The 22,549-nt window shown below is 50.5% G+C and overlaps 14 protein-coding genes across 14 annotated transcripts; 9 read left to right on the top strand and 5 right to left on the bottom strand.

The window, feature by feature from the left end:
• The first annotated feature begins 197 nt into the window (after positions 1-197).
• BCR37DRAFT_377991 (uncharacterized protein) lies at positions 198-467 on the top strand. The gene has a single exon (XM_040868941.1). It carries the CDS (start codon positions 289-291, stop codon positions 442-444), a length of 156 nt encoding a protein of 51 aa, XP_040726797.1. The 5' UTR covers positions 198-288; the 3' UTR covers positions 445-467.
• A 1,481-nt stretch (positions 468-1,948) lies between these two features.
• BCR37DRAFT_377987 (uncharacterized protein) lies at positions 1,949-4,131 on the bottom strand. The gene has a single exon (XM_040868940.1). It carries the CDS (start codon positions 3,789-3,791, stop codon positions 2,157-2,159), a length of 1,635 nt encoding a protein of 544 aa, XP_040726796.1. The 5' UTR covers positions 3,792-4,131; the 3' UTR covers positions 1,949-2,156.
• A 76-nt stretch (positions 4,132-4,207) lies between these two features.
• On the top strand, positions 4,208-6,467 carry BCR37DRAFT_377986 (mitochondrial and cytoplasmic arginine-tRNA ligase Rrs1/Mrs1). The gene has a single exon (XM_040868939.1). It carries the CDS (start codon positions 4,349-4,351, stop codon positions 6,206-6,208), a length of 1,860 nt encoding a protein of 619 aa, XP_040726795.1. The 5' UTR covers positions 4,208-4,348; the 3' UTR covers positions 6,209-6,467.
• A 224-nt stretch (positions 6,468-6,691) lies between these two features.
• Positions 6,692-7,158, top strand: BCR37DRAFT_256238 (uncharacterized protein). Its single transcript, XM_040866677.1, has one exon. The coding sequence runs from the start codon at positions 6,783-6,785 to the stop codon at positions 7,074-7,076; it is 294 nt and encodes a 97-aa protein (XP_040726794.1). The 5' UTR covers positions 6,692-6,782; the 3' UTR covers positions 7,077-7,158.
• BCR37DRAFT_256822 (uncharacterized protein) lies at positions 6,985-9,436 on the top strand. Its single transcript, XM_040866679.1, has one exon. The coding sequence runs from the start codon at positions 7,241-7,243 to the stop codon at positions 9,236-9,238; it is 1,998 nt and encodes a 665-aa protein (XP_040726793.1). The 5' UTR covers positions 6,985-7,240; the 3' UTR covers positions 9,239-9,436.
• A 15-nt stretch (positions 9,437-9,451) lies between these two features.
• Positions 9,452-10,918, bottom strand: BCR37DRAFT_331604 (WD40-repeat-containing domain protein; the record flags this gene model as incomplete). The annotated part of the gene is made up of 1 exon (XM_040867027.1): positions 9,452-10,918. A coding segment is annotated over one exon (1,467 nt), but the record flags the coding sequence as incomplete, so codon positions are not given.
• Positions 10,919-11,187: 269 nt separating this feature from the next.
• BCR37DRAFT_345221 (CTD kinase subunit gamma CTK3-domain-containing protein) lies at positions 11,188-11,923 on the top strand (the record flags this gene model as incomplete). Its single annotated transcript, XM_040867610.1, has 3 exons — positions 11,188-11,331; positions 11,373-11,549; positions 11,591-11,923. Coding segments are annotated over 3 exons (654 nt in total), but the record flags the coding sequence as incomplete, so codon positions are not given.
• Positions 11,630-13,392, top strand: BCR37DRAFT_255957 (glutathione S-transferase). The gene is made up of 2 exons (XM_040866676.1): positions 11,630-12,903; positions 12,944-13,392. The coding sequence occupies exons 1-2, from the start codon at positions 12,121-12,123 to the stop codon at positions 13,085-13,087; spliced, it is 927 nt and encodes a 308-aa protein (XP_040726790.1). The 5' UTR covers positions 11,630-12,120; the 3' UTR covers positions 13,088-13,392.
• A 305-nt stretch (positions 13,393-13,697) lies between these two features.
• On the bottom strand, positions 13,698-14,600 carry BCR37DRAFT_409567 (TIP41-like family-domain-containing protein; the record flags this gene model as incomplete). The annotated part of the gene is made up of 2 exons (XM_040872156.1): positions 14,511-14,600; positions 13,698-14,453 (listed from the first exon to the last, which is right to left on the bottom strand). Exons 1-2 carry the CDS (start codon positions 14,544-14,546, stop codon positions 13,698-13,700), a joined length of 792 nt encoding a protein of 263 aa, XP_040726789.1. The 5' UTR covers positions 14,547-14,600.
• Positions 14,601-14,837: 237 nt separating this feature from the next.
• Positions 14,838-16,373, top strand: BCR37DRAFT_335916 (AFG1-like ATPase-domain-containing protein; the record flags this gene model as incomplete). Its single annotated transcript, XM_040867205.1, has 1 exon — positions 14,838-16,373. A coding segment is annotated over one exon (1,536 nt), but the record flags the coding sequence as incomplete, so codon positions are not given.
• A 156-nt stretch (positions 16,374-16,529) lies between these two features.
• Positions 16,530-17,237, top strand: BCR37DRAFT_255869 (Isochorismatase-like protein). Its single transcript, XM_040866674.1, has one exon. It carries the CDS (start codon positions 16,636-16,638, stop codon positions 17,227-17,229), a length of 594 nt encoding a protein of 197 aa, XP_040726787.1. The 5' UTR covers positions 16,530-16,635; the 3' UTR covers positions 17,230-17,237.
• An 890-nt stretch (positions 17,238-18,127) lies between these two features.
• BCR37DRAFT_344954 (Rof/RNase P-like protein) lies at positions 18,128-18,796 on the bottom strand (the record flags this gene model as incomplete). Its single annotated transcript, XM_040867594.1, has 1 exon — positions 18,128-18,796. The coding sequence occupies one exon, from the start codon at positions 18,794-18,796 to the stop codon at positions 18,128-18,130; it is 669 nt and encodes a 222-aa protein (XP_040726786.1).
• A 112-nt stretch (positions 18,797-18,908) lies between these two features.
• Positions 18,909-19,720, top strand: BCR37DRAFT_377977 (uncharacterized protein). The gene has a single exon (XM_040868938.1). It carries the CDS (start codon positions 19,013-19,015, stop codon positions 19,574-19,576), a length of 564 nt encoding a protein of 187 aa, XP_040726785.1. The 5' UTR covers positions 18,909-19,012; the 3' UTR covers positions 19,577-19,720.
• Positions 19,721-19,952: 232 nt separating this feature from the next.
• On the bottom strand, positions 19,953-20,117 carry BCR37DRAFT_340766 (homeobox KN domain-containing protein; the record flags this gene model as incomplete). Its single annotated transcript, XM_040867375.1, has 1 exon — positions 19,953-20,117. A coding segment is annotated over one exon (165 nt), but the record flags the coding sequence as incomplete, so codon positions are not given.
• Positions 20,118-22,549: the final 2,432 nt, after the last annotated feature.

Below are 22,549 nucleotides of genomic sequence, written 5' to 3'. Positions count from 1 at the left end.
TCATCATCATCATCATCATTCACATACAATGTAACAACATCAACAGCATGGTCAATCGGGTGCATTGGTGGGACAGCATGCGCATATGGGTGCTCCGGGACATCTTGTGAATAATGGATATGCACCACTTGCACCGCCTGATCTGGCGTCATCAAATGGTCACACTACAAGTCATGCTAGTCAGCAATTACCAATCGGTGTTTTTGGACGCGGTATGCCACCGGCTCAGCATCAGGCTCAATCCTCTCAAGCTCCAGTCTGGCGTTGATTCCCCTATTCTTCAGCGCAATGACACCATCACTCTTATCTATTGGCATGAACAGTACTGTTTCATTTCATCATCTTTCCGCTATTTCATCATTCAACACACGACCATGCAACAGCACAGAGCACACAGGGGTGCTCACGGCATCTCTACCAGCATCCTGTCTAATCCGCCTTTAAGGACACGCTCTTTTTTACATGCTTGGCACTGGTGGAAGGTATTTTGCTCGGATCGCCTCATATTCACTTCCACTAAAAGTCTTCCACGTGATGCGGACTTTAATTGGTCGCGGCACGCGTCAAAAAGTCAATTATAGGCTCACAACTTACGCGTTATATCCATGGTTTAGAATAGATGGAGCTTGCAATTGCAGAGGCACGCGCATCTGACGCTCCTGTATTAGCAAGGATAGCTAGAAAGCATGGAATCAGTCGACCAGCCCTCAGCCGTCGATTTCATGGCCTATCCACCTCCAAAGCCCGCAGGGAGGAAAACAAGCAGGCGCTCTCCAACCATCAGGAGAAAATGATCATCAAAAGTCCCTCCAATTCCTGGCGCACCGGCTTTCTGAGGTCCAAACAGCGTATGAAGCCGTAAAGCTGGAGAACTCGCAGCTAAAGGCTGTTGCCAAGCGAAATCAGCCAAGGAAGAAAAGACAGCTGAAGATCGGGGAGCAGCTGAGGTCGGATGGACGGACAGGCGCTTTATTTGTTGGCCCTATCGAGGTCCAGCATGCACGAGACATTGAAGCTAAGCGTGCACAAGAACGGGACATGCTAGTCGAGCAAAGGGCGGCTGAAAAGACAGCCAGGGCTATCAAAAAGGCAGACAAGGAAGCTGAGGCTCAACAGAAACGGGAGGCTCGTGCTGCAGCCAAAGTTGCTAAGGAAGCCGCCGCAGCGGAAAAGAAGGCTGTTTCTCTGGCCAACCATGCTGTGAAGCAAGCTCAAAAGAAGCTCAATCAGGCTTACAAGTCAGCTGTGGTCAGTCAAGAAGAGAATCCAGGGTCGAATTTGACTGAAGCCGCGGGTGTCATGGTAGAGGGGAAGCCTTTGAGTGCAGAGCCTGGAAATGTCACGTTCACACGATCTGGGCGCCTCAGTTCGAGACCAATGCATAAGCGCCTCTAAACAGATATTTATAGATAGATTAGACAGTAGTTTTAGCTCCAGCAGACTTAGAATCAGTTTGAATTACCACCGGCCGCAATACTAGCCTTTGTATTTGTGGTGTTTCATTTGTGAAAGCGTGCCGCTCCATCTGGAGGTTCGCATCACGTGGAAGACTTCCATAATTTTGCGACATCCATTACCTTACTCATTGGTTATACATCTTCTAGGTTTGTGCCCTCAAGTTTATGATCCTCTTGACTGAGTTCTGCTTCTTGAATCCCTTCTTCGTCCGCGATTCTATTTCCGTATAATTGTGTGACTAGTTGTAGAACCTCCCCGTCGTCCACGACTCCATTTTCGTATATTTGTGTGACTTGTTCTATACCCTGACCCTGACTAAGGAGCTATAAGTGTCTATGACTGAATTGATGTTTGCGCATGCAAAATGAACTGACATCCTTGACAAGCGATCGCAACCAAAAAGCAATATGCATATACAACTCAGAATGAAATTCGTCTGGTAGTCAGCTGTAGTAGCTGATCTTTTCAGCTTGAAGGGCTTACGTGCCAGGCGTAAATGATAGGAATACTACGATATCTGGAGCTAAATAGGAGCGGAACTCCAATTCGAATGCGTGCGTTACGCTGAACGATAAAAGCAAGGTACGACAGTTGATGGCCTGAACAAGAGCATCACCTCCGACAGTAGGTCCAAGGGTGCTGAATGCCAGGGCTAGGTAGAAATTCAATGATCTGCGGCTGGAAAAGAGACCCTTCCATTAGATGAAGTGCAAGGGACGCCGGTAAGAGTCAGCTTCGTCGTCTTGCGAACCATCCTGACTGTCATCACTTCCTTCATCATGACTCCCTTGCATTTGGCCTTCATGGCTCGGAGCCACGCATATATCTGCATGCGGTTGTTCAAACCCTGGATGGTTGAAGAGACCATGATTGTTGCAAGACTGCATTGTCACGACGTTCCGATCTACTGGTAGTCCGGTCGTTGGATTCTGCTCCACATTCGACATTGTTGCTATCCATTCCTCCCAGTCATTTGGATCCAGTCGCATGTCTGCCATGGCAGGTTTTGCACTGTTGCCCGCCAATGCTGCTTGGCCTGAACTCGATGCGTCCGCTCGAAATGCATTATTGGCAGGAGTACTTCCGTGGGCAATAGGCGCGATGCATTGATCTACTGGCTTAGCGCCGCCTGCATCCAAAATCTGCATCTTTGCTTTTGACTTCTTCCTTTTAGGTGGCCTGGGATTTTCGTGACCATCTTCACATTGTCCGGGTCGAAACAAGTGTCTGGCATTATTTGGCCTACAGTAGCAATGCCGCTTCCAAGTGACCCTGTCGCAGGGTAGATTTTGTGCACTCACTTGACACTCGACCTGCCATTTGACTGTTGCCGGAGTGTCTCCCTCGGAACGCTTGATATCCGACGTCCAACCAACTTGTTCGAAAAGATCTTCGTAATGACACCTCCTGGTCGATGTGCCAGTCGGGTTTGAACGTTTCCATGAAAGTTCCACAACATGAGGCCAGTAAGACTTCGGTTTGGAGGGCGACAGCTCGAACACTTGGCCCATGCGACTCAAATATGGCATCTTGATGCGCTCGACATAATTGAATAAATTGCACCGACAGCTGAACGCACATGGGTCCGGAAAAGCAGAAGCCATGTCAGGAATGGTTTCTTTCGTGATTTGAATGTTGAAGCTCTGGATGCATGTGTCACTTCTGACGTGCCCTTTGATGTAATTGGTGTGCGAATTGTTGTAAGCTGCATGTTCCTTGAAACACCACGATTCACATACTTCCGTAATGTGGTTTTGACGGTGTGGCTCGTCCATTGCGCAGAACTCTGGAGCTTCCTTAAATGTGTGGATATGCGAGATCAAGAACGTTGCATTGTAGCATTTGCGCACCCCGTCAATTGCGGCAAGTGGAAAGTAGTCAATGCCTTCCACTGCATGTGGAAGATCCGACGCTACAGTCGCTGAGGTGCTGACTCCACCGGTTGTCGATTGTCCTTCTCCGCGACCGGGCTTTTTGCTTCGCGTATCGACAGCACTTTCCTGCCCACGGTGGGAGCTTTGACCATTAGATCGGCCAGCTTCGGCTGCTGCATGCTGCAGCTCCAGGTGCATGACCAATAACAAGAGTGAAACAAGTGTGAACGTGAATGTCATCAGTGATGAGGAGTTGCGATAATGCATTCTCGCTATGCTAATGGCTGGCGCGAAAGCTTGTGAGAGTCTTGAGAAGAGATTCGGTCGATTGCGCACAGGAGGTAGGATCAAGCAGACGTGTCTGAATCCGCCGTTTGGCATGAAATGCACATCGCAAGTAAAGGAGCCCATTCGACGAGGCATAGGATCAGGCGAATCCCCTGGAATTGCTCCATGCATTGGTAGTATTTCACGATGTCATTCGAGTCAGGGGTGCGCATGGCCTCACGACTGCTGTGGGCCTGTAGCGGCTGGAACCCTTTTCATAGGATGTCAAGTGACGACACTGTAGCTTCCAATATAACAATCAGATTTTAGGCAGCTGTAGCTCAGCAAGCCTTCATCCCAAGCTTGAGCTTGCGCGCTGGCCTGTTGACAGAAAAATCGTTGTCGTCAGGCAGGAGCATAGCCAAGGAGCATTGAATTGAGAGTCCCTGCAGACTTTCGCGTGATGGAACAAAGCTCGAGGAGATGATCTAGCCCTCTGAGCCTTAAGAAGTCTGAGAGTCTTACAGCGAAGTGCTACTGTTCTAGTGGGCAGCGCGTCGTTAGCCAACTTGTCTCACGCTACATCCACTTTTCTGGCGACAGGACCATCAATATCTCAATATCAATATCCACGTAGTGAAGCTTAGTCCAAGCTCAGATCTACAACGGCCATCTCCTGCAGTCTGCTCAGAAGGTCATTGTCTTCCTTGCTTCCGTTTGTCTATCAAAAGCGATACTCGACGCGCATAATGGCGACGCAAGACTTATCCGACAGCCTTCGCAAGCTTGGACTCGACACCACGGTTACCTTCCCAAAGTCTGCAGATCCTACACATAACCCCATCGACCTCTACAAGACGTACGTTGCGGACCAGCTTGCGGCTATCTCCCAACATCCTCGCGATACAATCTATGCGGCATTGGACTTGGCGCCGGCAAAAGGTCAGCAAGACCTTGTCCTGCCTATTCCGAAGCTTGGCAAAGCCAAGGCCAAGCCAGCAGATCTAGCACTACAGTGGACAGAGGCCTTTCCAAAGGACATTGTCACTGCTGTATCAGAGGGCATCTTTATGCGCTTCACATTCCCAACACAGCGGTCGGTGAGCTTTTTGGTCCCACATATCCTTGCGCAGCGCGAGAAGTACGGTACGTTTGATACCTTCAAGGGCAAGAAAGGAATAGTCGAGTTCTCATCACCCAATATCGCCAAGCCTTTTCATGCAGGACACTTGCGCTCTACTATTATTGGTTCATTCTTGGCCAATCTGCATGAAGCGATGGGATGGGAAGTGGTTCGCATGAACTATTTAGGGGATTGGGGGAAGCAGTACGGCTTGTTGGCATTGGGTTACGAAGCATTTGGCAATGAAGAAGAGTTGAAGCAAGATGCCATCAAGCATCTCTACGATGTCTACGTTCAAATCAACGCACAAGCCACGGCTGAAGAAGACGCCGAAAAGGCTCGCAAGGTCAAGTGCGAAGAAGAAGGTACACCCTATGAGCCTCGCGAGACGCTACATGATCGTGCCCGCGCCTACTTCAAAGCCATGGAGGATGGCTCAGAAGCTGAACTTGCAGTCTGGCGCAAGTTTCGTGACTTGTCTATTGTCAAGCTTGAGCAGACCTATGCCCGGCTCAACATCCACTACGATTTCTACTCTGGCGAGTCACAAGTGCCGCAAAAGCGCATGGACGATGCAATGGAGCTCTTGAAGCAGAAGGAGTTGATTGTTGAGGAGAAGGGTGCGCTCTTGGTCGACCTGATTCCAGCCAACAAGAAACTTGGCCGAGCAATTGTGCAGAAGCGAGACGGCACCACACTTTACCTCACCCGTGATATTGGAGAGGTGCAAGACCGGTGGGAGAAGTACAAGTTTGACAAGATGATCTATGTCGTTGCTGCTCAGCAGGACTTGCATCTCGCTCAGTTGTTCAAGATTTGTGAGCTTATGGGCTATGAGTTTGCGGATCGTCTGCAGCACGTCAACTTTGGTATGGTTCTGGGTATGTCTACCCGGAAAGGTACAGCAGTCTTCCTTGACCAAATTCTGGAAGAGGCCAAGGCGACCATGTATGCGGTCATGCAGAAGAACGAGGTCAAGTTCAATCAGATTGAGGATCCAGAGCATGTTGCAGATGTTGTTGGTATTACAGCCGTCATGATTCAAGACATGTCTGGAAAGCGTATCAACGACTATGCCTTCGCTTGGGACCGAATGACCAGTTTCGAGGGCGATACGGGTCCTTACCTTCAGTATGCACACTCGCGACTTTGCTCAGTGCAACGCAAGAATCCAGAATTCAAGGAGGCCGACTTGGCATCCGCGGACTTTACTCTCTTGACGGAGCCGATCGTACAGGATCTCGTCAAGTTGCTCATGATCTGGCCTTCTGTTGTTCAAAACACGTACAAAACACAGGAAGCCTCCAACATTGTCACATACCTCTTCAGGCTATGTCATGGCATTTCCGGAGCGTATGACAAGTTGTGGGTGTCGAATCAGCCGCATGATTTGGCACAAGCACGACTGGCCCTGTACGTTGCTTGTCGGATTGTGCTTGGCAACGGCATGCGACTGTTGGGTCTCAAGCCGTTGGAGCGTATGTAGAGCCGTTCGTTGATACTGGATGGCTCACACGACTTGTTTGAAGTTGGGCCACTGTCTCTTGGAGCACGAGCTCGGCATTTCTTACTTGAAGTTTGAAGAGGCCGATGCGCCCGAGTCCCGAGCCGCTGTCAAGCTTAGAAAGGGTATGTGTAGCCGATAATCCTTGGTCATTCTACACTCGTAGGAGTCGTAGCGGCCCTAGCGGGGCTTCAATGATTCGTGTGTCCAGTCATGCCCATACGAGTCGAGTCCAAAGTTCCTTCTTTTCTGCCCAGGAATCGCCAAATCCCGCACAGAATGTCTTGGCACTCGGCAACTGCACAGACCTCCCAAGCCAAGACCCGAGATGCACACGATATCTGCTGGTGTGGAGCAGCTACCAAAGTCAAGCATCTTCAAGCTAAGAGTATAATCCTGCTTCAGATCTTGTCATGTCATCTATCCTGTTTGCATGCCTGTCAAAAGCCATTCTTCGGGCCTTTCAAGCTCCAATTTAGCGGCCCAGAGGTTTCAGCTTGAGAAAGCATTGTAATGCCAAGCCGTCAGTCTGAACGGCCCTCGCCAGTTTGGGCCAATGCTCTTCATTCCCAGGACTCTCGATCGCCGCTCAACGCCATGTCGTAACTTCACCGGCAGCGCTGTTAGCGCACTGTGCGCTTGCTTGACTTCGAAAGCACGGTGTTTCCGCTGTCCTCAATCGCGGCGGAAAGACAAAAGTGCAATCTGCTTGTGCCCCTTGATTGTCCAATACATCTTGGCACCTCTTGTGCTAAAAAGTATCAAAACCGATGGCTTGTACGGCCGTGGACGTCAACACCAAACCAAACGCTCTTGTTGCAGGAAGTCGGGAGGTTCCAGCGTCTACTGAGGTACTACGCAGTTGCCTAACAGCCGATCCTGCTTGCTGTCATTGTCTCTTGTATTGCTTCTGCGATCCCGTGACGTAAGAGGCCCAGGGGTGTACCGTTACCAGGCAAAGAGGTCGTACGACACCAAATCGGCGAGGACGCGAGCAACGTCCCAGCAGTAGCCATGTCGTTCTCGGTCGACCTTGAGAAGGACCTTGCAGGTATGCGCAGTCGCCGCGGGTCTGTCACAGATCTACTCAAGTCGCGCCGTCTCAGCCGGATGACTTTGTTGGTCTTTGCTTTGATCACCATGTCGTTCTACAGCTGGCAGACGTATTTGTACTGCTACTCAGACGTATTCCTGGATGAGTATGAATCGCTAGATGGCCAGGGCCTCTACCCCGATCAGATGCCGGATGACTTGCCAGACTGCCTGTCCGTCAAGGACTATGCTGCTCAGCTACCCGAAGTCGACTGGTTCGAGGTTGCGCAGCTTGGCGCAGACGAACAACTCTTTGACTGGACAGACGACTGGATCAGCCACGGTATTCTTCCCGCCGGACTCCAGCTGCCAACACCTCGCTTCGACTTGGTCTACACTTGGGCCAACGGGTCAGCCGCAGACTTTCAAGCTCACAAGGCACCATATGATGAAGTATACGCGACCCTTCACCAAGACAGATTACCGGAGTGGCAATTAGCGCAGGGCTCTCGACACCGATCATGGGATGAGCTACGCTATTCGATCCGATCTGCCGTGCGCTTTGCTCCGACGTGGCTGTCGCGCATCCTGATTGTCTCAAAGCGATTGAGAAGCATGGAAACAGGCGAAACTTATGTGCAACAACCAGAATGGCTGGATGCTACTGTGAGTGATGCGGAGGTCCAGGTGGAGGTGGTTGCAGATGAAGACATCATGGATCACCCGCAATGCGCGCCGACCTTCAACAGCGTCAGTGTAGAGTCGCAGCTCAGCCATCTCAACACGACCCCTTTTTTCGTTGCCCTTTCCGATGACATGTTCTTTGGCACACCCGTGGCATCTTCTGATTTTCAATCTGACTTGTACGGTATGACACTCAACAACTACAATGATATCCTACATTTCGATCAAGCGTATGAGCCGGTCCTTGACGAATCCATGGGCGGAGAAATACTGGTTGCACAGTATACAAGCTACATGCTCAACCAGCGCTTTGGTCGTCGCATGCGACCTATTCAACAGCACCACCAGAAAATCATTTCCAGATCAATCATGAATCAGGCGATGAGTACATTTCCGAGAGCAGGGACCTTGACTCCTCTTTCGCGACAACGCTACGACTCACATCAGCTGTATGGCTGGTATATGCACAATCAATTCACCATTGAGATGCATCGCGAAGCAATGCTATGGTCGATTTTGTGGCGAATGGATAGAGATGAAGATGGCTACTTAAGCATGGACGAAGCTCAAGCCTTCTTGGCAGAAATTGAAGCAGGCAAACAGGCGCAGCGACGCAGTCTGAGCTGGGAGACACAAGCTTGGGCCACACAGCACGCCGACGAGAACCTGGAAAAGGCTGGATTACCAGCGGTCAAGGCACAGGGCTTGTTGTGGTCGTCCATGGATGGGCCGTTTCATCTCCTTACAATCGATGCAAGCGTCTGTTCTGCCACCTACACGCACTTGACATGTCTCGGCTTTGATGCCGACCGTCTGGCAAGAATCTCACTGGAACAAGTGATGAAAAATCTGAGAAACGTCACTGTGACGTGCGGTGATTGCTTGATACGATATCTGCTGGACAATGCAGAGCATGGCCTCGATGTGATTCTCCCGCGCAAGGCAGAGACGGGCACACCCTCCAAATACAGACAAATGGCTTTACGTGCCTTAAAGAAGTATGCGTATACGACTGCTCGACCGGATGGCTCGTTCTACATGGTGCACAATGCCTTAGAGGCAAATAATCTCTACGCCATTCGTGTTGCTGCATTCACTTGCATTAATGATGATTTTCTCTCTGATGATGAGCAGGAAATCCATGAAGCATTCAAGGGATTTGCGGCATTCTTTCAAGGTCTCTTTCCGACACAGCTCAAGATTGAGAGGGTATCGCCGGTCAGTGCAATCCCGCTAGAAGAAGAAGTTCTTGAGCTCCAAGGGACTGACATTTCTGCCACTCACACAAGTACTTAAGAGCGCTACGACACAGTACAGACCACGATATCATCACCAATGACTGCATCAAATCTACATGTATAGAACATACCGTAATGATCATGAAGACTGATTCAACTAATACCTTTGCTGTTGAAGAAATTTCATACGGTCTGGGTTCATCATGCCGTCGCCAGCGGGTGGGTCATTTTGAAAGGGTGGCATGCCAAACATACCGGGTGGCGGCACACCTGGTGGCAAAAGCTGAAAATTGGGTGGCGGTGGTGGTACAAAGCCAGCTCCTTGTCCAGCAATTCCTGGTAGGCTTGATGGTAGCACATAGTTACCAAACCCTGGAATTCCATTGCTTTGTGGCCGTTGAGGGCTACCATTCATGCCATTGGCAGAGGCAATGAGTCCAGGTGGCAAAGCATTCAGGCCACCGAGTCCAGGTAAGGACGCAAATGGCATTTGACCCAAGACTGGATTCTGCTGATCAACAAGACCACCGTCTTCGTTGCCGGCTGCCTCTTCCTCTTGACGCAATCGACGCCTGCTTTCGGCTGTTTGCAGTGCCTTTTCCTCGCCGACATGGTAGCGATCTTGGAACGTCAAGTCATCTCCCGGTCTCGGTCTCGCCCAGAATCGAGTGGCACGATCATTTGAGCCAGTGACCAGTAGATGGCCGAAGGGATGATACTCCATTGACCAGATGGCCGATTCGTGCGCAAACGGAATTGTCATGGTCGGCTGGGCAACAGCAGCAGAACTCGTGATACTGCTGGTTTCATTCTTGGCACTTTCATTGAGTAGGTAATGACTGAGAGCGCCATCGTGCGCGCCAGTTGTGATGAGCGATGGCGTGATTGGATGCCATGTCAAAGTCGTTACATCCTTTTCATGGCCACGCAGTACTCGCAGGTCACGCATCATTCTGAGATCTACCACTCTCGCTGACGAATCTCTTGAGCATGTAGCAAGCAGATCGCCGTCCACGCGTTGAAACATGACTTTGGATACTGTGTTTTTGTGTCCATGCAAAGTTGATAGACACTTGGCTGTCCTCGGATCCCAGAGTTTGACGAGATTGTCCTTGGAGCCTGAAACGATGAGACCCTTGGACATGTGCCAATCCACCGTTTTCACATCCCAACCATGACCTGTGAAGGTTGCTTCTTCCACGCCTTCATTGAAACTCCAGAGCTTCATGGAGCCATCGTCTGAGGCAGTGACAAATTTGTTGCTGCCAGGAGAAAAGGCTATATCTCGTATCGCTTCCGTATGCGCAGGAATGACCTTGACGATATTCATGTTGGTTTGAGAGTACTTGATGAAGCCTTCGTGGTCTCCGGAAAGCAACCAATCTCCACTCGGCGACCACTCCATTGCCCGCACCGCCGATTCATGCGCCTGCAGGATAGTTTCAAAGTTGAACGTCAGCCCATTCCATAGTGTCATTTCGCCAGAGGTCGAGCCAGTCAAGACTCGTCGGCCGTCTGATGTCCAGCGAACACAGTTGATGGGATGCTTGTTCTTATTGCCGGAGGTATGTGCATACTTGCAACACAACGTCGCCGCAGGGTCACTTCGACTGTCGAGGCTTGGTGGGAATATGTCGAGCACATGATGCCGTGTGGGTCTGATGGCAGGCTGCTGAGCACCGGACTTGCGAAGCTGTACATGCCGTGCAAGTCCACTGCCGTAATCTACCGTCCGTCGTGTTGCTAGCTTTTTCTGCCCATCGTCGTTATTATGGTTCTGGAAGCCGTATTGTCTATCCTGCCTATCCTGGCGATAGAATGACATGAACTACGCAATCTAGCTCTTGTCCTTGTGCTTTGTGCCTTTGGTCGTCGTTGAATCCACAGAAAAGTCGCGACGTCAAGGAGATTCACCAGCTGCTACAAGACGCGACAAGCAGCCATGGATCCATTCGAGGGTAGGGAATCAGGGCCTGCTGGTTATTAGGATATCCAAGACTAACAGCAGGGCGCATGCAGTTCCTGGACCTGCTCAAGCGATTGCAGGCATCACAGGCATCGCAGCTCAAGACTGCACAGTTTGCTCTTAGGCACAAGAGCTTTGATGAGGATCTCTTCTCATGTATCCTGGAAGAGTTGGAAATGGCGACAGTATGATCTATCCTCTCTTAATCTACGACCTCTGACAATAGACGTCCTTCAATGTCAAAATCAACATCTTGTTCTTCCTCGAGACTCTATGCGAAGTAGCAAAGCGATCCGGTCATGAAGCCTACATTCATATGGTCCAGCGGGATCTTACCCAGGTCATCCAAGCTGTTGCTCCGTCTGGTCTTCAAGGAACGGCCAATGTTGCGCAAACACGCGTGGTGAGTGGCCTACCTCCCGTCTTCATCGACACTAATGGCAGTTTCTGCGCAAGATGAAGGAGAAGAAGTTCATCGACGAGGAAGTCTACACGCAGCACGAGGAGAAACTGCAAGCTCGGGAAGAAGCAGGCCAAGTTCCATCAAGCGAGTCGGCCGCGACGGAGGACATCAAGATATCAAGAGAAGACATCCTGCGTCGGATAGAGGAAGATCGAGAGCGTCACAAGCGGCTCCGTGAGTTTCTCTGGCTTGTTCCAGCCGGAGACCCGCAGCTAGAGTTCAGCGATGCCTGGGAGGCAACGAGCGATCTCAACGACGATGATCAGGCCACGATGCGCGACGAGCTGGCCTTGTGTGCCAGCAGCCAGTCTTGAAATTCTGTCTTGGTCCTACAGCGTTCTCCCAGGAGCACATCATGTCTGCCGTCTCGATGCTCTTCTCTTGCTAGTCTTGGGTACAGTTGCACATTGGATCGATCGTCATATCGTCACTGAAAACGTCGCCATCTTAAAAGGGCCCGACTTCCGCATCAAGGCCCTCGACATCCGGCAAACTATACTACTGCGCTGTTATGCACCGAGCTTACTATCAGAGCGCCTTTCGACCTCATCCGGCTCAATACAGGCATACAATCTCGCGCGACCCTCGCATTTCCCCCTTCCCGCCAGAACAAGGTCGCTATATCCTTTACGCATCCTTGTTGGACCCTTGGTCATGCTGCGATCTCATCATGATGACACTCAAGGGACTCGAAGGTGTCGTGGACCACTGCATCACCTACTACAACCTGGCAGGTGCTGATTATGGCTGGGAATTCAGACCCGATGTTGAAGGTTGCCATGCGGATCCCATCTTTCAGGCGCGCTACACGGCAGACATCTACAGGTACAACGATCCTCATCCTAGTCCTGGTGCACGTTTCACAGTGCCCATATTGGTGGACAAGAAGACGCGGCGTATTGTCAATAATGATTCAGGGGAAATTATGCGCATCTTTGAGAGTGCTTTTGATTCTCTTGTACCGGAGCCCTTTCGAAGCAGGCGCTACTACCCGGAACACTTGTGCACTGAGATTGATCATACCAACGAATGGGTCCACAAGTACATCAGCAATGGTGTCTACAAAGCGGGCTTTGCCGTGCAGCAGCAAGTGTATGATGAACACATTTTTGCCCTCAACTTCCACATGGACAAGGCTGAGGATGTGCTTGGACGTTCGCGATTCCTTGTCGGCGATCGATTGACGGAGGCAGATGTACGGTGCTTTACAACCATGGTGCGATATGACTACGTCTACCATGGTCTCTTCAAGTGCAACTATGCCTTTCTCAGGCACGACTATCCAAATATTCATGTAAGTTGGCAATGTTGAAGCTGCTTTACTGACTTGCTAGCGGTGGCTTCAGAGTCTCTACTACAGCAATGAGTACCCTGCCTTCCGCAAATGGACGAATGCTACACATATCCGTGCGTACTACAACTTGGATGGACCTGTGCTGCCAATCTGTCCCGCGCATATCGTTGAGCCGCCGTCGTAGTTGTTGAGGAACAGAGTCGCTTCGGGACCGGAGATGCGAACCATTGCAGTACAAGTGTTCATAGAGAAGTATCTGCCCGGTCAATGATGAGCAGTGTTGGGCTGTGGTATAGGCTCAGACGTGACTTCAGCAGGTATAATCATTGATGAACACTCTCAGCGTGTGCGGATACTTTTGGTAGGTATCAGCCAAGGGGTCGGCTTCTCTTGCAAAAATGGCTTTTTGACCGAATGACTGAAGCACGAAAAGAGAAAGAGATGCTCGAAGAAGTGATGGAGAGGACTGGAGCGTGTTGAAAGTGTCTTTGGCAACTTCGATCGAGTCCTGCAGTCACAAGAGTTCGAAGCTGCTGGTCATGAGAAGGATATAGCAGAATGAGAGGCACTACACAAGCGCAATATGAAAGGGATCGAGAGGCACCAGGCTGCCTTAGAGGAAGATCAAGATATGGTCGTATCATCGTCAGCCATGCTACTGAAAAAGTTGTTGATTGTAAGTAATGAGACAAGTGCTGGTGATGCTCGGCTTGAGTTGCAGGGGTGGATATCGGTAACGTAAGACGTGTGGCTGGATGCAAGTTTATATCTTGTCGCTTCCTCCCAAGTGATCATCAAGCTGTCTTGCTCGCTTTGAGTGTCTCCATGCGTCTTTCAACGATGGGACATCGCTCAAGGACCCAGTTTGCATCATCAAGCAAGGTACCTGCTTCGTCTTGCTGATACGGCGGGATTTGAGCCTTGACCTTGTCGAATTCCTCTTCACGAGATACATATTCCCTCAAGACCTTGCCATCTGCCAATTCACAAAATAGCCGTGTATCTCTGATGCGAAACAATACGCCGTCCAGTCGCAGGAAGAATCGTGCAAGAACCAGTAGACGATCCGGCATTACACGGACACGTATTGAAAAGAGTGATGTGCCATTGTCAGCCAACTCATCTTCGTACAGGACAACCTCGTCGTAGAGCAATATAGGATCCTGTCGCTTCAGAAGCGCCATAGGCAGTCCTTCTTCAGTTTCTTGCCAAGTGCATTGCTCGCAGCTACCAGCATAGGCTGTAGTGTAGGTCCAATCATATGGCTTTGTGACATGCTTGATGTCTTCCGAGTGCTGATCTCTCGTCTTGTTCCAATGCTCAGAGTAGACCACCTTGAGCTTTGTCCCGTGCTTGTCTACTTGATCCAGTGCTTCGTGAGCCGACCAAGCGAGATCTATACCCAGCGCTGGACAAGCAACACGTACTACATTGTTGCCAAAGATCATTTCTGGCATTGGAATATCCAGAGCTGTTTGGAGGGACTCAATCTCTTTTGCATTGGAGATGGGCCGACGCTCTGTTGTGATGCGCCAACCACGAATGTCCAGCTGCTTGACAAACTTTGATGTGGTCAAGGTATGCGGCACTGGCTCTTGATGTTGTACAGCAATAAGCTCTGTATCTTGAGTGACATCAAGCATGCCGCCTACTTTCTAGCTCAGTTCTCTTCTTTTGAGTCGTTGTCAACTCGCTGCAGTCGCGTCTGTTGAACTTCGAATTTGACAGCATCCAGACGTCGCGCGTCATTAACGACCGCATCAGATCCCACAACCATCTCTAGCTTCTGTACGTCTTTCAAGGCTCCCCTTAGCCTCAAGCATTGAAGCTACATACGGATCTGCTCTGCTGCTCAATAGCACATCATGCCAAACCATTTGCGTCCAAGACATCTCGCTCATGTAATCAAGCGCTGTGCAGCCTGCCATGCCTACTCTACAGGCATCGTCATGAGTGACCCCTTCCTACACTATCAATCACTCCTCAAAGTCAACTACTTTCGTCCCGACGACTCTCAGCTACGAGCCGTCAAGGAACTCCAAAAGCTCTATAGACGCATTGATGGGTATGTCCCACCGGTTGATTTTGCTCGCAAGATCAAGCAAGTTGAGAAACTCCTTCGAAAGAGCCCAACCATCAATCCTGTTCGCAAGTTTCTATCAAGTGCAAGTGATGGTGCACTTGTCAAGCAACTCTCGTGGGAAGAGGAATTGCTCAATATCGATAGTCCAAAAGGCTTGATGTTATCAGGATCCGTGGGCACGGGCAAGAGTATGCTCATCGATATTCTCTTACCGATGAAGAAGAGATGGCACTATAATGCTTTCATGCTTGAACTCTTTGCTCGTCTCAATCGAGAACGCGACGATGAATACATCTTGCTCAAAATTGCCTACGAACTCATTGAAGAATCTCCCATTCTCGCCATTGATGAGTTTCAACTAGGAGATCCAGCATCAGCTCGCATACTCAAGGGTGTGCTCATCTACTTTTGGAAAATGGGAGGTGTGCTCATTTGTACATCCAACCGAATGCCCGAAGATTTATACTCTGGCTCGTTTCAAGCAGAACAGTTCAAGTCATTCACAGAACTCCTATCAACACGCTGTGTTGTCCATGACATGCGCAGTGGTCGAGACTTCAGAAAGGAAGTCACAGATCAGCTGGCCATGTATCACGCACCAAATCAAGAAACACGACCGATGGAGGAAGTTGTTGCAGAGCTCATGCCTTCACCTACCTCTACAACCATCAATATTCACTCGAGGACAGTCGCCATTCCCGCGCAACAGGATGGGGTTGTCAAATTTGACTTTTCTTACCTTTGTGAAGCTGATCTGGGTCCTGCAGACTACATCAGTATTGCATCAAAATATACGACGATCATACTCGATAAAGTTCCTATCTTGATGCTCAACAAGAAGAATGAAGCGCGACGATTCATTTCTCTGATTGATGCCTTGTATGAGAGCAAGTGCAAACTTCTCATCAGAGCAGAAGCAACACCTGACCAGCTCTTCTTTCCAGAAACAGGTGGTATGGCGAGCACAGATTCGATTGCTAGTGAAGCGTTTTCAGAGACATACTACGATGTGACGAATCCCAACAGACCTAATGTCTCTAGTTATGCAGCGACCAAGCCCGAGGATCAACGAGATGCTGTTCAACAGGCCATGCCCAAACAAGATTTCGGAAGGTTGAACGCATTCACTGGTCAAGATGAGCAATTCGCTTTTGGCAGAGCTGCATCTCGTTTGTATGAAATGACAAGCAAAGAATGGTGGGATAAAGTGCAGCATTTGCCAAATGAAGCGGAAGAACGAACATGGGAGTTGACGTTGTCAGATCGAACGCGCCTGGGAGCCAGGGATGGGAAGCGCCCGATTGAGTTCAAGCATGGTGCATCGCCATTCAGGGTCCATCCACAGCCTCCACCCCGGTTTTCCATGGAGCATTTCTGGCAGATGGTGCAACGGGATGGGAAGCGGGCATCCAGTAATCCGGATGACTGGAAGAAGTGATGGGTTAGTGTAAAGAGGGACCATATGTACATTGTACTTGTTCTGTAGAAAAATGTGTAGTCGAGTTCTCTATCTGAATGCATCTCCACTTTCCCCCCGCAATCAGACACAATAGGACCAGAGCAAAGCTAAGCCTGAACCATCCCAGGCCGTACACTCCCTCAAGCTGGCTTCAAGACTTGCTCAGGTCGCAAGACATACATCAGGCTCAATGGCTGCCCCTACCGCAAAACCGATCCTATTCATGTGTGACATGCAAACCAAATTTGTCAGTGCAATCCATGAATTCGGCCATGTCTCCAAGACTTGCTCGAAGCTATTGAAGGCTTCTGGCATCCTCGGCTGGGAAGTTGTCTACACGACCCAGCTGCGTGCGAAACTGGGCGATACGGTGGATGAGTTGAAATTGCAGGATGGGCGGAAACCCTTGTTGGATATGGACAAGACGCTCTTCTCCATGGCGATCCCTGAAGTCCTTGCAAAACTACCAGCACGCTCGCAAATTATCATTGTTGGTATTGAATCGCATATCTGCGTGACGCAGACGACATTGGATTTGATTGCGCATGGACATGAGGTCTTTGTCATCTCTGATGGTGTTTCTTCTTGCAATGCAAGTGAAGTACCCATTGCGTTACGCCGTCTCGCTGCAGCCGGTGCGACCGTTACGACCTCAGAGAGTTTCATCTACCAAGCTGTACGAGATGCCGGAATCCCTGAATTCAAGCAAATCGCCGCACTCGTTAAGGAAACAAAAGAAGCGACGGCAGCAGCCATGAAGACACTGCCTGGCTGCTCAATCTAGCGATTGTTATAGGTGCTTATATACGTCGACTTTGTGCTATTTTGACCATGACCTGACTGATACTATCATCCGCCACGACTGTTGACTCGCGTACACCACCAGGCTTGTGAGCGAGGTACTCGCTTGGTAGATGGGAAAAGCGCTCAAGCATCGTTGGCGCCGTCGAAGGCGTCATCCGAGATGCTCTGACAGTATGCATCGGCTCTTTTGCTGGTCTCATCGAAGATTGTGCGCTGCTGGTACAATCAAATGAGCTGTGTGATGCGTAACCATCGTCTCGCCGTCTAATACACTGCTTGCGGATCTGTATAATGACAATGATAGCAAGCAAGACGGCCATGAGAACCGCAAGCACAGCAATAACCAGGATAGGGGTCTTGAGTGGATGAGTATCAGACTTGACTCTGCTGCCAGACTGCTCCGCGCGAACTTGTTGAACCGGTCGCGCAATTGGTTGTGTGGTCGCAGGGCTACTGAAGCTCTGCGTGCTCGTGGACTGTAGTGTTGCATTCTTAGGGTTACCAAGAGCTGTTGCATTCCTTGGTGCAGGTTGTCCTGATTGCAGGCTTGACGCAACTGGACCTGCCAATTGCTTTGCGATGCCTAGCGGTGCTTGCTGCGGCATACTCGCCTTGTCGTGTTGAGATTGAGCTGCAGAGGCAGTCATGGCAAAATCCTTGTCTGACTGGGCCATGCGTCCATCCGCGCGATGATGCGGGTGCAGTGTCAATGCCACAGTGACACTATCGCTCTGCGCCAATACCAAGCAGGATATACAGCTCAGCAGTAGAACCTGCTTCATCTGTAAACGTCTGAAGCGAGCATGACGTGTTGGGAGATCTTCTTCTCTTGGGAGATTCTGAAACTGTATGGAAACAAGACGCTTGTTTGACCAGAATCAAAAATCAATGGTACTGCGGCCTTTGAACTTTTTCGAGACACGTTCAGCGGCTCGATATCCGAAATGCTCACCAAATACTTGCCACTTGACGGTCGACGTGTCTGGTTCTTTTGGCGGATTCGCAGCTTTCGCATTCGGCAGTTGCGTTTCAAACTCAAAGACCGTCGCTCGCTTTGGGATTGTCACGACACGACCACTTGCTGTACCAATCACAAACGTATTGCGTGTCTCTTTGATGACAATACCAGTCGTGAAGACATGACTTGGACAAGACGATTGAATGACCGTGACACGCGCACCATGATAATCGGCTTTGAGCAGCTTCGCCTCTGGCGGCCCACCCGCCCAAATCTCCGCCATATACCCTTGCCAAAGCGCATTCAAGGCTTCATAGAGTTGTGGGTCTCGCGAAGACTGCGGGATAGTATCCCAACCGGACTTTTTACATTCACGTGCAGAGAAAGGTTTCGGCTTTCGCTTCTTTGCAATACGTGCTGCTTCCTTTTGTGCTTTGATGAGACGAGAATCGCCTGATCTCGTTGCTTCAAGGAGGAGCATCTTGTGCTCTATCTTTGTGAGGAATTGTTCTTGCTTGCGTGCTTCAGTGAGGGTTGTAGCATTGAGCAAGTCTTGAGCAACGCGAGCAGATGCACCGCTTGATGGCATAGATGCAGCTTCTGGCAGTGGTTGCAGCAGTGGATCCTTCTCCATCGTAGCCAGTAGCAGGAGCTGTTTTATAGCAATCAACAATCTTTTGAGCGTGCAGTCCGGGTCCTGGTCTCCCTCGTCGAGTCGTCGTCGCCCAGGAAAAAAGCTACAACTCAAAAAGCAACGACGACAAGAAGCCAAGTCATCAACTCGTCAACTGAGTCGCTAGACAGCATGGCCACCATGACACGCCCAGCAGCGACATACCAGCTCCTCGAACGACTCGACCAACCTTCCTCCTACCGTGATCGTCAATCCTCTCAACGCGCCGACCTGGCCACGTCAACAACACTGTATGTCGGTAATCTCTCCTTCTACACAACAGAAGAACAAATCCACGAACTCTTTGCGAAATGCGGTGAAATCAAACGCATCATTATGGGTCTTGATAGAAATACAAAGTCTCCGTGTGGCTTTTGTTTTGTCGAGTACTATAATCACAGTGATGCAGCAGACTGTATGATGTTTGTGAGTGGAACTAAGTTGGATGATCGGTTGATACGGTGTGATTTGGATCCAGGATATCGTGAAGGTAGACAATGGGGACGTGGACGGTCAGGAGGGCAAGTGAGGGATGAGTATAGGGAAGATTGGGATAACGGTCGTGGCGGCTGGGGCAAACGTGCTCAGGAAGCACGGCAGAAGGAGCATGAGAACAAGGCGACGTATGCAGTGGGTGACAATATCGCACCACTGGGTGCGTCGAATACGTTTGAGGACCGGTTTCGAGAAGACTAAGCATGTCATAGCCTGTGTACTAGTAGATGTTGTTTGACCTGTCTTGGGCTAATAGGGCTATAAAGAGAGAGCGACTATCGTTAAAGAGGAGCAAAAGAAGCAAATGAAGTAGGTTGCAAGAAGTCAAAGAGCAAGATTATGCCGTCGCTGGAGCAAGCGGCGTATCGCGCACTGCATGACTCAACTCTGGCGACTCGCCTTCACCTGCTGAGCTCACGCTCGGCGGTAGATGCGAAGGCTGCAGCTGTACCTGCTGCTGCTGCTGTTGATCCAGTGTCCCCTCTGTTGGCATTGGCCCACCATGGATATGATGGTTCATCTTAATCTCATTCCACACGGCACTCTGGTTCTTGGATGCAAACCTAGGTGCTAGGATCCGTCGACGTGCATTGATGAACCAGTTGCTGATTTGTGCAATGGTCAATTCCGTCTGCTCCGACAGGGCCAGTTTCTCATCTTCTGATGGGTATGGGTGTTCAACATGTTCGTTGAGCCAAGTTTTCAGCATACTGGTTGCTTTGCGTGACAGATTACCACGTCGCTTCTTGGGCTTCCCAGCAGAATCAATAGCCGATGCAGTGGAAGGTAGAGATTCCGTCGATGCAGTAGGTCGCGTTGTCAAGTACGGTGCAAAGGACATGCTTGGGTGTGAACCACGTCGTGCATCATGCAATTGTGCATTGCCACTGCCGGGACTATGCCCGCCGCCCATGATGTGTGGATAACTGTCTCGACGATGATCCTGCTCATCTTGAATACTACTCGCCACTGAATCACGTCGTAGGGAAGCATAGCTCGAGTTGGGTGAGTATCTGATTGAAGGCAACGGACCCGGCCCCGTGCGTTGAGCAGGAACTGCATGATTCACTGGGAAAGGTGGTGAAAACTCTGGTTTATACGCAAGTGCGCGACTTCCAGGAGAGAGTTGCAGAGCAGGTGTACCATAGCTAAAAGGCTGTGTATGCGTTGTTGCATCAGACCAGGCTGGGATAGGCTGACGACCGTGCACGTCAGGGCCTGAAGAGAGTGAGCTACGAGCAGTAGACTGGCTCGAGTGTCTTGAGCTTTCCACGTAAGATGCAGAAGAGAGAGAACCGCGATGATGCTGGTCACGGGCAGCACTAGGACCAAAGTAGCTGCCGGGCTGGTAGGCGCTGTAGTCATAGCCAGGCTGCATACTGCTGCCACCTGTACGTTCTAGAGGATCATACGGCGCTGTAGGTTGAGGTGCCGTCCCTGGCCATCTTGGGTCTGAGCGGCTATACTGTTGAGGAACTTCCTCGGGAATAAGCTGCGACAGGTTAGCACTTTGCACCATATAAATGAAGGTCCTTACGCTTGTGAGAGAAGGCAGCCTGAAGCTACTGTCTTGCGCATCGGACATGACTTCCATGTCTCGGCGCGCCGGCTTGCTGAAGATGTCGCAGTTGAAGTTGATGGGCTCCAGCGTGATGAGCGGACAGGGGCGCACAGTCAAGAGACTAGAAGAGAGAAGAAGAGGCACGGTACAGCGTAGGCCTTCGATGCAGCTTGCACGCAAGGTACGCTAGAGAAGAGCGCACACAAAGAAGGATGAGAAGGGACGGCCCTGGTGAAGACTGGAAGCAGGGCCCGTTGAAGAGAAGAGGAGGGACGAGGAGGATGAAACTGAGTCAAACGCGGTCCGATTTAGAATCCCCGTCTGAGTGTGTTGTGGTATGTACGCTGTTGCTGGCACCGTTGCGCAAGGTGTGCGGTGCTGCTGCTCTGTTTGCTCAGGAGCACGATGCCTTGTGAGATGGATGTCTGCACTGGATGGTAGCAGGAAGGAAAGGAAAGAGAGCTGCCGGGCTATACAGCATCTCATCTACTACGACGCCTTGGTGGTGCACGTCAGTCAGGCGATGAAGGAAACGGGCAAGCAAAGACACCGACAAGCAAGCAAGCGGCAGCTCCGGGCCCTGGACCCACCACGACGACATCTCGCCAAGCGCCAGCAAGCCGTCGATCAACTGCCCCAAGCGAAGGAAAACGCCCCCTTGCACGGTGCAACTTCAGCCTGCTTCCATCAGCACGCAGCGGATATCGGAGAAATAAAATCCCTGAAGATACGACCCTGACACCTGGCATTTGGTTTGACACGGCCCTTCGATGCCGTAGCAGCAGTAGTCAGCTGTCTTTGTAGAAGCAGCAGCGTAGGCCTATTACTCTCATGTATAGTCTAGCCTTCTAGGTCTGCTCTTGTTCAAATACTAGTCACAGCTTGATAGACAAGAAAGGCTCAGGTGGGGCCCATGTGCGCGTCTACATCGCTAATCAAGATCTAGATCGGATCTGGTTCAGCTTCTGGAAGAATGCAACGCGCTTGTCCCTTAGCTGATAGAATAGGCTATAGCCTATAGTTCATGTTGAGCACTCAGCAAAGTCAGCACTGTATTCCGAGTTTCATTGTCCACGGTCGACGTCGGTCATCTTGAGCAGGGAAAAGGCCGGAATTTGTCAAATGGTGTAACCGTGTTACCATATAAGCACGGGTGTCACGGTCTTACAAGTGACAAGCTCGAGGCCTCAGAAGCTTGCCAATTGCCAAGGTACACAGACAACCAAATCTTGATGTGTGAATAGCACTGTCTAGCAATCAGCTACAGTCTTGTATATACGAGTTGTGGCTGTCCTGTTGGAGCAATGGATGCCTCCTCGTAACCAAGTTGGCAGTTGAAACACGTCAGACGTCACACAACAGGAAACGGCCGGACGCTTTGACGCTACGATCGTAGCAACTTGGCAACTTGGCGTCCTTGTCAGATTAGCTACATGAATCATGAAGGGCCCAAGGGACTACATTAGGCAGGTAGAGAGGAGTAGACTACACGGCTCGGGCCGACTATCGCTGCTGCTGTCAACCGGTTGAGTAGCAAGCCCTGTAGCCTGTAGGGAGCGGGCCCGAGACAGTTGACGTTTCCTTGACAGCTTGTTACTGCGGCCAGGGCGGCC

This window comes from Protomyces lactucae-debilis (assembly GCF_002105105.1).
Source record: "Protomyces lactucae-debilis strain 12-1054 chromosome Unknown BCR37scaffold_5, whole genome shotgun sequence".
NCBI classification, from domain to species: Eukaryota; Fungi; Ascomycota; class Taphrinomycetes; order Taphrinales; family Protomycetaceae; genus Protomyces; species Protomyces lactucae-debilis.
The sequence above is the reverse complement of the archived record's forward strand: the minus strand, read 5'-3'. Positions and strand labels throughout refer to the sequence as shown.